Here is a 16,250-nt window from a genome sequence, read left to right as displayed (position 1 = left end):
GCAGACGACGCCCCACCTACTTTGTGATCAAATCAGTTATTTGACAATTTAGTGTCCCTCATAGACTGTGTATAGAAACATTGATCTTTTATTTTCAAATTTTTAAGTGTTTTTTTTTTTCAAACGCACATAATTTCTAAGCATTTAGATATATTCCAATGTACATAGCAAGATGGAAAACACAATGACAACCTTTTTTTTTTTGCTGTATATTAACAGACAAATTCATGTGGCATTAAAAATGTGCCTTTCTTTTGGATAACTGGAATCTTTCACTGATTCAAAAAGACATTTTCAGTTTTTATATGCCATCAGCTGCATTTGGAGTCAAGCCTGAGTGTTTGTCCATGCAACTGTCCTTGTCTGGCTTCTGCAGTGAGACTGGCTTTTCCAAGCGCCCGTCCAATCATTGTTACATGAGCGGCGATGTGACGTGGTGCTCTTCAAATAAGAAACAGTTTTCACCAACCACATTAAACAACAAATGCCAGAAACATGCTGGCAACCACCGTTGCTTGGACAAAGAGCTTCTTGGAACCCCTTTATTTTTACAGGCCATTTGGAGATTCCTCTAAAATATCAAGTTCTATTCTTAACGTTGCTCCCCACCCCATTTCTTTGTGGCTGGAGTTTGGGAGAAGACTGCCACAGTCATGTTCTGTTACACACACACCCCGGGGAGGAGTTTCTGAACCACACGTTCTGTTTTATAAGTATTTGTCGAGTTATGGTTTTCCAAAATGTGCACAAGGACATAGCTGTTTCAGTCATTTCTCCTGTGCAAGGTTTTATCAAACCCCACATACCTTATTCTAACAACCAGAGTATGTTGGATGACCAGATTGCGTCTCACCAGGACATGGTGCACCAGGTACCTTTTAGTTAAACTACCACCTGTTCCACTACTAATGTTATTGCAGGTCTTTTCCCCAAAATAAATAATTTTTGCTGCATAGTACAACTGGAACTGCAATTGCAGTAGTTCAAAAAGACGAACTACTATTAAGGAATCAAATATCTAGAAATTTGCTTACCTTATTCCATTTTTTGTCTTCAAATTAACAAGAGCTCTGTAAAGCTACAAGTGCACAGCTAATGAGCTTAATGCAAGCAGACAGCGGAGTTAACTACCAGGGAAGAAGAAAAAATTGAAGAGCATTATAGTCTTCAAGCCGTAACCCACTGGTTTGAAGGAAATACGCTTGTTGCCAAAAAAACGTTCTGCACCCAAATTGAGTGTTGCACATAAAATGAAACAGCAGGTGTTGAAAAGTCAAATATCTGTGTTGATCCCGAGTATGAAGTTTGGAAGTACCAGTTGTCTGGGATAGCATATCCCCACAGGCTTTCTGAAAAGTCTAAAAGGCACTTGATCTGAATTGAAGTCATAGGTAATCCAACATGTTAGATTGGAGAAATTAAGCAGAAGCAATGGCAATGGAAGGATTTCAAGATGACACTTGAAGTCCATCATGTGCTGGCTTTATCTTGTTGAAAAAATACTCTTTGCCACTTAGGCTGGTTAAACCACATGGCCGTAGGTTGTCACTACTGAAGCCCTGTCCTGTCAGGATCCCTAATATGTCTACAAGAGGTGAGCCAAAGTCAGGAACAATGGCTTTCCACACCTTGGAAGCAGAATCTTCGTTTCTCTGCACAACCAGGTTGTGACCAATCACAAACTGCGTGATGTCAATTTCATTTGTGGCTTGGATTTAGCCATTCCGACAATGAATGGCTAAATTAATTGGTGGAAATTTCCACCAATTAAATTTCCAAAACTCGTGGTTATGGGACCGTTCTGAGTGCCGCCACTCTAGTGGTAGTGAGAGGTTGCTGAACCTGTTGTCTTATGATTCCCGACATTATGTGAGACTTCACAAGAGGTTTAAGGGTTTTAGTACTTGGGTTGGTATAGAAAGTGCCGATATTATGAGGTTATTCAATGCTTCACAACCAAGTCAACCACACTCAGTTAGTTTGGTCTTTCTTAGGTGACCAGAACCTTTGCAACAGGTGGATGCCCAACATCCTGCCACTGTAGAATCATATGGCTCTACATTTAGACCGTCCGACTTCAAGCAAACCAAAATGCAACTTCTACCCAACTTCTAACAATGCTGTCTCCAAACTCCAACCACTTCCTTATAACACTCCACTTGTGTTGCCAGTATTTATGTCAGCTAAAGCCTGTCTAAATGCCATTTCTAGATGTCCCACTTTATAATTTTAATCATATACAGACCTATTGCTGGCCTGGATGTGTACCAATTTAAATTCAACCTGAACCATGTCGTGCCTGGCTGTTTTTGTTGGAGAGCGCAGTTGCCAGCTGTCTGGTGAAATTGCTTATTTTTTTCTCAGTGGAAAGGAAATGCAGAGATAATTCAGGGGGAAGAAAATTTTATTTGTCTGCTGCAATGGAAGAAAAAAAAACAGTCTATATTAAATAAACTTTTTATTTGTGAAGTTAGTTTTCTCTCATAAATTCTCCTTAACTGGAAGGGCTGAATGTCCTACATTTCAGTGTTGGAACCTCAGGATTTTGTTGTTGATTTGAAAAATCGCTTGTTTTTGGACACAAATGGAAATGACTGTTTTCAGGCTCTGTCAAACGTTTTTGACATCACAACTCGTACTAAACAGGACTTTAAGTAGACATGAGATTAAATTCACATTGATAACCAATGGTCTGATTTGGTGAAGCTAAATTAAATAAAAAAAACAACAAAAAAACCCCAACATTTTATGGTTTCCATTTGACATCATTGACATGGTTTTATGGCAATCTGGTATCAATTTAAACTAAGAAATGGCAGAGAAGTGGAAGGCTTGGATGTAGTGTGGCCATGTGGCTTATTTGTTACTCCCCAGGCTGTGGAGAGGAGGTGTGTGCATCACGGGACGTGCCTTAAGACGCTCCCCAACACACCAAAGCCTGGTCCCTTGGCTTTTAAAACTCAGAGAGCTGACGTAAATGTGTTCTCTTCTGCGTTATCGCTCATCACCCCAGAGGCTAGATGCGCGATTAGTGTCTTTTCAAATCCATTCGAAAAAATAAACAAAAAAAACCCACAAATTATAACACAGTGAAAAACAGGCCGCGTGTCACGTGACACACCGACGCTTCATTTGCACCTTTACTTGCTACTACCACTCATACACTCTGCTGTTTACAATCTCATGCACTGAAAACAGACACTCTATTCATAGTGAAAACTCCATGCCTTTGAGTAAATGTCACTTGGAGCAAGCATAGCCAGAAACTTTTAACGGCTGGCACCACACCCATTAATATGTTTCAACAATGTGCAGGAATAGAAACAGAATGTCCATTGTGACTCCGAAGACTTTGTTATACTTTAGGGTATCTTAACACCAGCTAATTAGTTTTGTCCTGGCACAGTCTGTGATTACGTACTTATATAATAACTCAGCAAAAAGCTCATTATTGCGGACATCATTCCATCATTTTTTTTTTTGTTCCGTTTTAGACAACAAAACCGTAACAGTGCAGTGGAAGCACCTGATACCTGTCACTCAAGAAGCGCTCTCAGGAAGTAATGCAGACAGGCTGCATTGGATAAGAAATTTGAAGAGAGAAGGCAGGATGATCAAGTGGGGGGTCACAGCACTCTCCTGCATTAGCTGAGGTCTGAAGCTCTCAAAACCACAGGCTCAGCTCTGTAACCTCTTATGCCGCTCAGGCAGTCTAATCAAAATCAAATCAACTTCGTTTTTTTTCGCTCCCCGCCTATCTTTTTGGTCCTGAGAGAATCAATTACTTCTAGAGTGTGTGGAGGAAACCTGGGGGTCCTGGGCTCCTAGAGCAGCAGCGGCAGCAGCAGCAGCAGTCCAGTGCTTTAAAGGACTTTTATTGGATATCAGAGTTGGAGGAGATTCCAAAGAAAATAGGTCTTACTCATTATTAGAGCCAGCTGTGGCTTTCCACAATGATGACTCATCCATTTTTCTTTCCCCCTGTTTTGCTACTTTTTCATGGTGTGGTAAGGATAGTGGTGGTGATGGGGGGAGAAGGGGTGCGATGGGTGAGAGGTTTCTCCGTTAAAAGATACAGCCAAGTTCATACTGAGCCTAAATCCACTGGTTGTTTGGTATTAAGGAGGATATTGTGGCTAAAACTGTATTTGCTCACAGTTATTATCCATGGACTCACTGCGCCACGTGGCTTCTTTTCACGTTGACTTTTTATTTCTTTTTTTTTTTTAACATCTCCACTTTCTCTCTGCTCTTTCTTTCCAGTACCAATAATAAAAACCGAGCCCACTGATGAGTATGATTCTCTTGGGAGTGTTGGGCTGTCTATGCATTCAAAGCCCTACTACGGCCAGCCCAGGCTGACGTCCATCATGCCTGTTGCTGAACCTGACCCCTGCCTGGTTGGTGGCTACCCTCCTTGCCCGCCCCGCCATGCTGCCATGCCACCGTCGTCTCCCAGCTCAAGCCCCACCCTGCACGATCTGTCCCCTGTTGCATACAACAAATGCCTCCCCAACAGCCCAACTCGTGCCACACCACCAGGCACTGTAGCGCCCCCCATTCAGGAGACCCCTTGCTGTCCAAGCCTTCCGTACCCGACATCGCCAGATCACAACTCTTCCCTAGTGGTGCTCCACTCCCAGGGCAGCCCGGGCTCCCTTGGTTACCAGCATTCCGTCTATGCCAACAGCAGTTCCTCGTCCTCCCCAGTGTCTCACCCTTCCACTCCTGGCGGGCCAGCGGAGACACCATTTTTTCAAGCGTACAGCCCCAGCCAGGCAGAGGCTTCAGGCAGCTCAGCCCAGGCTGCAGGAAGTCCGCCCAGTCTGCTAGCTGAAGACGCCACTCCTCCTTCAATGGACATTACCATCAAGCAAGAGCCCCAGGAACTGGATCAGATGTATCTCGATGATGGTGAGTTACTGCAAAGTTACTCATTCTGACAAACTGAAAGTGTTAGTAAACATAATCAATGAAATAGGTGAATCTCTGGGGTAAGTGTCTGGCTCAAATGAAGACGTTCAAGCATCTTGGAATCTTTTGCACAAGTGGTAGTGGGACAGAATGGGGCAAATATGTCCCTCGTACATATGCCATAATGTGGGTTCGGTATTGGTATGTTTGGGTTTGGTAAGCTTTGGCAAAACTCTTGATTTAACAGTCTGTCTATGTTCTGATGCTCACCTATGGCTGTGAGATATGGATCATGACCAGAAGAATGAGATTCTGCTTACAAGCACCCAAAACAAGCATCCTCTGCAGGGTGGCTGGACTCGGCCTTAGAGACGGGGTGAGAAGCTCCATCATCCAGGTATATCTCAGAGAGTAGGCAGCTGAGATGGTTCAGACACCTGATCAAGATGTCTCATGGAGGACTTCACTTGAGACACATCACAGTGGGTGGAGACCCCAGGTCAGACTCGGAACATTTTTTACAGATTGCCCCAGGGCAACTATGGCTATAGCTTGCCACCATCAGTGTGTGAATGATTGAATGCAGTGTGAAGTTCCTTGGTGTCCTCCAAACTTGATAAAGTGCTATACAAGTACCATTTACCATTTGGGGGATAATATTTACCCTCTTGCATGTGAGTACCAAGGAATCCCATGAAAATATTCCCTGGGTTTTCCCCCGGGAGCTCCTACCTTTTGAGCTTATGTTGAATAAGTTGAAGACAATGGATGGATACATAGATGTATTTAATGGTTTTTTTTCCAATAAAACTTTATCTTAATGGGGCTAATATTCCTGCCATACATGACTGCTTATCTGCAGCTCTTCACACATTGCCACACCCAGCTGCACCTCCTAGTATTTCCTGATGAAACGCTGGCGGCAGATTTGCGTCACGTTTGTTTAATTTTAGACCCCGCAGATTTATTTGCTTTTGGTGGAACATTCGGCCCCAGCATCGTATCGGCTGCTTTGCTTCAAAACGCTAAACTGCCTTGATGGGATTTTGAAACAATCTGTCAAAACATCAGAGCACCAAGGTCAGCCGGGGTGCAGCAGAACAAAAACAGTGGCACACGCATAACGAGCCAAACTGTTGACACGACGACTAATGAAGGAAGCAAAACAATGGGTAGGGGCTTCCTGAACCAAACCACTAGTCCCCCTCCCTGAAGACCCCCCTCTTCATGTTTCTGGGAGCGATGCCGAGGGGCGGAAGACAGAGGCTTTGTTTTCCCGTCTTTTTCCCCATGGAGTCGACACAGTGTGACTGTCGTCATCAAGGGAGACTGTGGGGTCACTACTCTCCCTCTGGCAGAGAAACCAGTCACACCCATGGGACCACGTGGCTGGCTTTATTGCCTCCTGTGTCCATTTCACATTAGGTCTCTCAGGTCAGCAACCTGTTATCTATGCTAACAGAAGCAGCACTTGTTGTTTTGATATACATTCATGTATCACAACACTGGCATCCTGCCAGCCTAAGATAGTAAATAAAATCTGTCTGTAACCTTGTGGAGGTTGGGCAAAGACACCTCCTCATTAAACTCAGGAATACCGCTTTTCCTGCTCACATTTTGTTAAGCGAGCTGCTCTTGCCTGCGATGTGTAAATGGTTGTTTGTGCACGCTTGTCCACTTTATCTGCTCCCCACTCAACAGCTCTGGGACCAAAGGGGTGATAGGCATGAGGGGGCCAGGGGAGTGTTGCTGTAGGACTGTAATTGAGATGAAATTCAGCTCTCAGCACTTCTGTCGGCACTGATGAGTCCCGTTAGTCCACAGTTCATCAACAAACTATACGGAGAAGAGTCTGTTGTCTCATGCTAAACTTTTTCCTCCTTCTCCCTGTGCCTTGTTTTATTTTTGTGCCTCATTCAGATGAGATCTTAATAACACTAAAGTGTAACCTTCAGTTTAAATTTGTCCTCTATATGTTTATAGTGTACATATGTCTTAATTACAACATTACTGCATATTGATAAAATGAAGCTACTTTGTTTTGCAATAATTCTGCTAGGTAGAGGCTAGCATTCCCCCTTACAAATTTTTGTTGTTGTTGTCACGCCTAAATGTTTTAGATTATCCATCACAATTGATATCAGGCAGAGACGACCTGGGTAAACACAAAATGTAATTTTCATATAATAATTTCACTTGTCAATGTAAAAAACGCTGTTCAAACTAAAATGTGGAAAAAGTAATTGTCCGAAACCTAAAAACTAATTTTGTTACCCTTGACAGTAACTGGGTCTCCACAGCTACTGATTTTTCAAACAAACGCTTGATGGCATTCATGTCATAGCATCTCAATTGGATCTGGGCTTTCACTAGGCCACCCCAAAACTTTATTTTTTTTTTAGTGGTGTACTTTGAATTATGGTTTTGCTGCTTTACGTCAAAGTCCCAAATTGATTGTCCAAATATTCCTCCTCTGGATTTTTCTTCCTAGAGAGCAGATTGTCAGCATGATATTTTTATTCTGAAAGGTTTGTGTCCAGTAGTGGTTACAGATCACTTTGGGAATCTGTAATACATGCCATTTTTGCCTAGTTTCATTGCTCGTGTACAATTATGAACTCTGACCTTAAATGAGACCATCAGAAAGCCAGCATTTTTCAGCCCTCTGATTCACATGAACAACCTCAGAGGAAAGAAAGAAAGTTGAGATTTCCAAGAATAAACAGGAAATTGACAAAACTCAAATCTAAACAAACAGTTCAAGAAAAAAAATAGCTCAACATACACCATCAGAAAAAGCGTCCAAATCTGATACCAAAAATTAGTTTGTCTCTTTATGCAGAATAGTAAAAAGTTTATTTTTACAAAAAAACATTTGAACTGAATTTTTGTCTTTTAGTAAATCCTTGCAGATGTTTATGAAATCCTCAGTTCACTTTGACAAAATTTTTTTTTTTATAATCAGCCATTAAAATTACAATTAAATAAAGCTTTATGCTAACAATGAGCATGTGGAAACATCTGTCCAGCACTGTGTCAGACCAGGCAAAAGGATGAACTTAACCAAAATTTATCAAGCAGTCCTATTTCTAGTGAAGTCATGTAATTTTATTTTCCCTCCACACAAGTTCGTACTCTATCACTTTAGCAATCCTCCTCAAAGAACGGTGACCAGATATATTCAGCTAGTGATTACAGTTGCATTAGTGACGCACAGGAATGTGCTTTGATTGAACAAGGACTGCGATGCAGCTCCTTGAAAACCTCAGCAAGTTGCCTTTTCGCATCACCTAATGTCTGAACGAGCATCTGCGGTGAGCTGCTGGAGTCCCGGTAAGTGTGCGGTGGTAACAGCACACTGCCAAGGCATCTGCTACTCGCAAGGCCTGGCCCCATCCCAAACCCCTTAAATGAGCCCTAAGCTAAAATAAATAAGATCGGAAGGCAGCTTGCAGGGCGCCCCGCTCCCTGTTCACACGCATTACCGCCCTATATTAGCGAGTCAGTGCTCCATTAGAGAAGCAAGATAGGCGGATGACCTCACCACAGTAGCGGTGATTTAACGCCAGCCGTGTGGAATAGCTCTCCTCCTTAGCAATCGGGAGGCCGGTGATTTGGAGTCTGCGGGAGCAAACTTGATCTTCCCCAAGAGTGGCGCACCACCCACGCTTGAGCGCGGAGGCCTCCGGCTCCCATCATCCAGAGGAAATGTCTCTCTGGCCAGGTCCAGATTTTACGCAGCCCCCGAGAAATCCCTCAAGTTATCAACAGTGAGCTACTGTACCGCAAGGACCTGGGTTAGTGTGCAGGGAGGTGTAAAGCTCCCAGACTGCTATACACTCTCCCTGTCATAAACTGTTAAAGTCTTCCCTGCTCTGTGATGGAGGCAGCATAAAGCAGGAGGTGATTATTCTCGTGCAGTGGAGTTAGGGTGGGGGGAGCTAGAGGAAGATTCCTATTGGCAGTAAGCTTAAACACTTCGACTCAGTGGCATCTTGGCTCTCACCCGCTACAGTTTTGCTGCTCCTAGCTGGAGATATACCCACAGATCCGCATGGTTCAATGGGTGGAAGCAGCAGATAGTGAAACACACGCTGAGCGAAGACTATGCCTGGTTGCATTGTTGACTCAACGTCGTAAACAACTCATGGTCAGGCTCACATAAAACCGATTTTTAGACGTTGCATATTTACTCACACCCCACTATCTGTGTTTTACAAGGCACATGACTTGGAAAAAGGCAGACAAATGACATCACAGTACATGAGTACATGCGCTATTAACATTTGAGTTGCACTAATTAAGTCTAAAAAAAGAAAAGTTTAAGCATTTGCACATTTTCTCATGTTTCAAAGGCCGGTTCTGATGACTTCACCTTCCCCACATGTCTAAAACTGTATCCCTGCTCACCCCTACTTTTGTAACTCTCTCTATATGTGAAGATGACATATATATATATATATATATATATATATATATATATATGTATATACATATATGTACACACATACGTAGTGCAGTCTTATTTCCTTTGAAAACAATCAGTCTTTCTCTTGTAAGACGGTTTCTGTTAGCATTAGGTGTTCTGCAGTGGACAAGTGGGTGTGGAAGGAGCAGAAACAGTGGCTACCTATTCTAGATGTTTGAGGCTTATGCCATTTGTCCTGTCTCATTAGCTGCTTTGGCAAAGGGTGATGTCATGAAAAGCAGCTAAAAGCAGCAGACAGCAAAGGAACTTGGACTAATCAGGGAGCTAGATTTCTACCAGCTGCCTCTCGGAGAAACAGAGGGCCCTTATTCCCCAAAATAAGACAAACACAAAGCACAATGCAGCCTCTGCCGACTTTTTTGACATTTGACATATGGGCTGCGATTGCCCCGTGTTGCGCTGTCGTTTTCCTTGCGATTGTTTCCTGTTAAATTCAGAGGCGGTGCATTTAAACAAAAAAAGAAGAGAAAAAACAACTACTGTGAGGGTTGTTTTCTTAAACTGGAAGCAATATTGTCAGTTCCTCCTTTCCTCTTTCCTTCCTCCCAACAACAACAAAGTAAGGATTGTGACTTTCTTGAAAACCTCCACTCGGTTCTGACGCTTCCGAGGGCAACTCAAGGCATTCCTCATGGAAACTTTTACACACTCTGGCACGCTGCCCAAACCCCAGGACTCTGCAAAACCCCTAATGATGATTGAAAGCGCATCCACACCATGCTGAAAAACATGCTGAGTAGCTAACATTGGAGAGTGCCACAAGGCAGGGTCGGAGGGGTGCGGGGGGCAGTGGAATGAGAAGATTTTTGGGCAAAGGGTGTTCATTAGAGAGGAGCATAAAGTGTCTAATGGGGCTTAGACAAGGAAGGACTGCTCCTGGATGCGTAGGTGGTGTGTCTCTCGTTTTAAGATGGTATGGTCAGCTAGATGCAGAAGCACTGGAAGGGACAGTGCGCTTTCAGTCCACTCAACCTCTGAACCCCTAGCCTTTAGGGAGCAGGTCAAGGTCCGACTAATAGTGTAGAGAAAGCGAGGCTGTCTTGTGGTTAAGTGCAATGCCTAGAACATAGTCTCCTTCCACATGTAGACATATTGACAGGTACAAGAAAAAAACGTGATGGCTTCTTTATTATTTATGACTTCAGACAGGATGTGGATGTTTTACTGTTGTTGTTATTGCTGCCTTCTCATATTAGGAATCTGCTTTCCTGGCAGCACGTCTCGCGGAGACGTATAAGTAAAAGTTTGAGCTTCTTGAAGAAGTTTTATAGCCAGGGGAAGAATTAATTGGTAGGTGCACTCGCGTGTTAGCCTTTGAGAGTCATTGACTGCCAACAATATGGAAGAACAACTATACGTTGGGGATTGGCAATAGATTTGATTCAATTTCCTCTCATTGAGATTAAAAACCATTACTCCTTCTGCGCGAATTGAGCAGCTTTAGCCTCTTATTGCCCATTATCCAGTTCTACAGACTTCGCTGTGCACTTGAAGTGGTGAAGCAAAGTATCCACCATGCAGATCAATGCAGATATTGTGATGGTATTTGCGCAAAAAATGATTAGCTTATAAAATTTCAGACACCCAGCGCTTTCTATGATCGTCCAAAACTTAATTGTTGTCAGGCACCGAGGGAGATCAAGATCATTACCTTCCTAGAGGGAGAGAGAAAAAGAAATCTTTGTACAACTTAAAAGCTCTCAGTTGGGAAACATTCCCATAAAGCGAGTATCAGTGTGGTTTAAAACAATATTCACTTGCAATATAAAGGATAGATGATGCAGCTGAAGTACATTAATGGAACCAAGAGATTACGTGATGTCTTCACATTAGAGGAGAAATACCTTTGCTGTTTTGCGGAAGTCCTCTGAATTACCTTAGCACACTCTGTTTCCTTTTACAAATCCTCTCTCTCGGTCCCCCTGGCTAAACATAAGAGCCTCTAAGGTTCTGGTTCTGATCACAGCTTTCTGTTACATATTCGAAAAGCCACGCAATTATTGACAGCGTTGCCTCAAATTGCTTGCAGTTTAGCAGATAATCAGATTTTGTAGTTAGAAACAGCACTAGCATTCGGGGGGCAAAAGGGAGTCTGTGTCTTTAACTTTTAGAGCTTTGTAACAAGCATTTGGAACATTATTGGTTTTAAATCGTTAAGCACCATGAATCTGTAAAAATTAGATTCATTCATTTTGGCAGGTTGTTTCTTTTTTTTTCTTCTTCTTCTTCTTCTTTCTTTATTCATGCATGTGTCTGCACACCGAAGGCCTTGGCAGCTCAGCCAGGAGATCTGGTCTGGTTTCAGTCGCTCCGTCATAATATCCACAGTCACTGTAAAAGAATGCGTCTGCTGAAAAGCTGCCGTGAGATTATCTAAACAAATTGGGTTTCATTTGTGTCTGGGGTCCACACGCGGAGACACTTAGATGAGAGACTTTGAATTGGGTTTTAAATGGGGCTGGTATTACCGAATAGCCACTAAAAAGTATGAAGGAGAATTGCCATGCAGATACTTTTTTTTTTCCTGTGATCTTAAAAGGATGCTTAAAAAGTACAAAAATGAACTTGAATATAAAACTCAACTGGCACATTTTTGAGACTTCATTTAAACTCTGTAACTGCTACCTCGTCATATATAATGTTTGTCTTATAGTTTCTCCTGACGCAGCCGTTTAGAGGCTCGGTTTATGTGGCTCGCATTCTGAGGTTTGGGAGACACGCGTTGAAAAGCCACCAAGCCACATGGATCAGAGAGGGTCAGGACTAAAACACGGCCTGCGGCTTGGCCGGGGGCTTCCTCTGTATATCTGTGATCATGGAGTTACCACGTCATTCCAGACACTCTCATTACTGAATCACATTATGACAAATGTCAACGGGGCGGGCTGCTCTGACAAAATGATCTGAGCTTTCTTCCTAGCAAAAGGCAGTGAAGTAATTGTTGCCTTTTCAGAAGAATTCACTTGAGTTTGGCTTTTATCTTTCTGCTTTTAGTTGTTTATCTTACTTTATTTTTTACATCCAGGCATGTGGCTGCAAACATTGCTCTGGTAAAAGTTAGGGTTTAGCTCCTTTGAGTGCTATTAGAAAGAACAGTATTCTTCTTGTTAGTTAGTTAGGCTGTGAGCAGATTTGTGATTAGTGTTTTTGAACTACTTCACTGCAAGCACTGGCTGCTATTGCAACCTGAAATAATATTTCTCTATGGAGAAACTGTAAACATGTATTACTTTACAAATAATCTCAAAAGTTGTTTTCAACCCAATTTAGTCACATACCCCTAAATACAAATGTATATATAGGGGTATGTGACTCCTATGTGTACACATAAGGGCATCCAGCTGTCTTCATGATTTCCCCAACTACTGAGTCCCAATGCGTCTACGGTTCAGGCAGAAAAACTATTGGCTTTACAATCTACAAATTGAACAGTTGCAACAGGAAGGTCATTGCTCAAAGACAATCACAGCAAGTACAGTTTGCAGGTTACCACCAGCCATGACATGTTGAAGAAGCTGCTCTGGTCAAATGAGACCAAAACTGAACTTTGTAGCCTGCATGTAGAAGATCGCTATCTACCTAGCCAGATAGCTAACTAGATAGAGGCTAGATGGAGGCTATTGATCTAGCTAGCCAGCTGTCTCTTCCATGATAGCTATTTATTGCTAGCTAGCTAGCTATATTGCTATCAATTGTGATTTCTACAGATAGCTAGCATCAGAGAGATAGATAGCGTTACACAGTCTTACGTGTATCAACACAAAATAAATCACAAATACATACAGGCCAACATGGCATTCCTTCAAATACACAGCATACTGTATATGTTGCATATTTAGGAGTTTAATAGCTTGTGGAACGAATGAGACTTTTGATTAAGTGGATCGGTTTTGTCGATCATAATTTTGTTTGCCTTGTTGACCACCCACTCCACATAAATACACTACGTGGAGCGTTTTACAGTTCATGACAATTTACTAGCTGTTGTCGGTGTTTACCTGATAGCATTTTTTCTGGGCCGCAGAAGCATTTCTGACCCACCAGCAGCAGATGACGCAAAAGGATAAAGCACTTTCAATAAAAGCACAACATATGAAGAATCTTGCTATCAACGTTAGACAACAACTTCTTTAAAAAGTGCAGACGTTGTTCAGTCTTTGTAGTGATAAGTTCATTGTCAATATAAGTTGGGCAGGAGGACTGGCTCTTTCTAAAATATATGGCTATTTCTTTGGAGCTTTCTCAGGTTTAACAGGAGATAATAAACCATTGAACACACCATCCCAACTATCACATCTGGTTGGGGATAGCATCATGGGTGAAGGTTGTCAGAGGAAATCCTGGAAAGACTGGCAAGCCCACACCTTTCAGATTTTACAATAGTAGAAATAAAAATGAAAACCATGTATCATTTTTCTTCTTCTTCTTCCCTACTTATAAAATCCCACAAAAATATATTAAAGTGGTGGTCGTGCTGTCATAAAAAGTGGGGTGAATACTTTTGCAAAGGCACTGCATGGAAAAGTCTTGCAGTAAAACACAAAATAAGCACAGTCATTTTAATAAACCGAACGTTTCATAGTGAGGTCTGGAGGGGGCAAGATTAGTTTTTTCCTCACGAAGTGTCCAAAAACATGGACACCGAAGCAGTTGTAGCAGTCAAATGTGGTATACGGAGGCGAGTCTCTATTAGAACTCGGTAACCGTGCCGAGGTTTCTGTTTCTAGCTGTTGTCTTTACAACATATAAAAATACCTGCGGCATCTGTAAACAGGAGCAGGTCTCCATCCCAGACCGCTTAATAACAGCTCCCCATCTGAAATTCGTTAGCTCAGTGAAACAGTATCCTGCAGCGACGGATGTCAACATAGAGGTCTGGTCCAGCTTGCCTGGATGGGGAAAGCCGGTGGGTCTCGGAGCTATTGGCAGAGCTAACCTTCTGCTCAGTACACAAAATACCCCGGAAAAATAGAAGGTGGGCGGGGGAGAATGAGAGAGAGGGGCTGTTGAGATGGAAAGTGTAAGTGAGTGAAATAAAAACTCTGGAGCAGTGAAAGTAGAATCAGTCAGAAGAAGTAAAAAGTACCTGTTTTCGCGATGACGCTACCCTACTGATTTTTCCATAGAGGTCAACGGTAAAGGTAACAAAAGAAAAAGAAAAAGTAGGCCACCAAAACAGGGGTGGGTTTATGACCTTTAGCCAAAGGACGACTGTTTTTCTGTCTATCTGGTGAGACTAAAGTGGAACAATACCCAAAGGCCTCAAGATGTGTTTTAAAGTTTTTTATATATATTTTAGGGTCAGAAGACTCTCATTCTTTCCTCACATGCAGGAATTTTCAGCGAGCATGAGGAGAAACAGGTCGGCCATAGAAATAAAGGAGACAGAGACGCAGACAGGCTAAGAAGAGAAGAGGGGAAAATCTGAGGTGGAAGAAAGTAGCATACAATCGTGATTTTTCCCTGGCAGCTTTTAGCACTGCAAATGTGCTTCTTTACCTCCGTCTCTCTTTCTCCCCCCCCCCCCCCCCCCCACACACACACACACACACACAGACACAGACCCTACGTGCTTCTTCCTCAACTGAAGCTGTTAAAACCAAAACGGTAAAAGTCAAAGAAAGAAAAACACTGCCAAAGTTAAAGATCACGTTTTCTTCCTCTCCCACCAGTGGCCGCTCGCAGCGCCGAGACTTACCGAGCAGTGGGTGAACAGGTTTACGTTAGGAGAGGGAATGCACGTAACCGCTGAACTGTAAGTGTCCTACTGTTGACATGTGACCCATGGCAGGAATAAACTTCAACCGGTCCCCCGACTCTCTGATTGCACTCAGCTGAGCTCAGATTTGCCCGGAGCAACATGCTATCAAAAAAGGGGAAAGAGCTTTTTACGAGGTATCCTAAAATTAAAGGAGACATTCCACAGAAACTGCAGCAACATTCAGCTACAAACATTGTAGCAGATACATACAAAAAAAAAAAAAAAGTACCTTCCAACTCCTTATTTAGGATAGAAAACAAAAAGCATTTTTGATATATACATGTATATTATGTCGTTGACCTGCTCGTGCTTTTTGATTTACTGTCCCTGAAAATATAATGATATTTAAGTGAAATAACTGGATAAATGTTTATTTATGCAGCTCCATTTACATTTTAAATCTAGGAATGACATCTAACCCAACTGAACCACATGCTATACGCAAGTTACGGCTGGATAATAAATCCATAACAGCATATAATGCAATAGACACGTGAACAATATCAGCGGATAATACATCTGATCGAATATTCAATATTCAATACATAGAATATTGTCTGAACTCCGATACAAAACAGAAGCACTTCATTCTGGGAGATGTAAGCAAAGGAAAGGCTTTAGCTGCTCAACCTATCACCGTAAGCTAAGCAAGGTTGGTGGCATTTAACGCATTCGTTGGTTACTTAGCAACAACTTGAGTAATTTGCGCAGCAGCAGTTCAAGGTTTCACCACTGAAAACTGTGGACAAAAGAGGAATGATCATGCCACCAGTTTGGCAGTATTTTAGATATTTAAAACAAAATTAAAACTAATCAATAATTATTGATATCGGCAATTATGAAACATTTATATCGATTCATATTTTCAGCCATATCGTGCAGACCTAATTCAAGTCAAACAATGTGTAGGATTTTGTAATTGTTTCTGCTCAATCGCACGGCGAATTATTGTTAGCTAAACCTGCCAGTAGCATTTTATGTCTCTACATGTTATGCATTCAAACATGATTTACATGTTTTTATCTGTGGAATAATGACATGGAAGCCACCAGTGCTTAGTAAACGTGGGCGTTTTGAACATCCGGC

The 16,250-nt window shown here is 42.3% G+C and overlaps 1 protein-coding gene and 1 long non-coding RNA gene across 5 annotated transcripts in view; one reads left to right on the top strand and one right to left on the bottom strand.

The window, feature by feature from the left end:
• Positions 1-16,250, bottom strand: part of LOC114145371 (uncharacterized) — a 57,108-nt gene that overhangs the window by 22,542 nt on the left and 18,316 nt on the right. The window lies entirely within an intron of this gene.
• Positions 1-16,250, top strand: part of LOC114145370 (nuclear factor of activated T-cells, cytoplasmic 1) — a 72,081-nt gene that overhangs the window by 42,946 nt on the left and 12,885 nt on the right. Inside the window, exons 9-10 of one of the 4 annotated variants that reach the window (XM_028018895.1) lie at positions 4,264-4,914; positions 15,076-15,176. The exons of 1 other annotated variant lie outside the window; for it this stretch is intronic. In XM_028018895.1, coding sequence (XP_027874696.1) covers positions 4,264-4,914; positions 15,076-15,155 — 731 coding nt within the window. In that variant the 3' untranslated portion in view covers positions 15,156-15,176. Of the gene's footprint in view, positions 1-4,263; positions 4,915-15,075; positions 15,177-16,250 lie in introns of those variants that run through there. 2 more of the 4 variants (XM_028018892.1, XM_028018893.1) reach the window with 2 other exon arrangements.

Source organism: Xiphophorus couchianus, chromosome 5, assembly GCF_001444195.1.
Source record: "Xiphophorus couchianus chromosome 5, X_couchianus-1.0, whole genome shotgun sequence".
NCBI classification, from domain to species: Eukaryota; Metazoa; Chordata; class Actinopteri; order Cyprinodontiformes; family Poeciliidae; genus Xiphophorus; species Xiphophorus couchianus.
The sequence above is the reverse complement of the archived record's forward strand: the minus strand, read 5'-3'. Positions and strand labels throughout refer to the sequence as shown.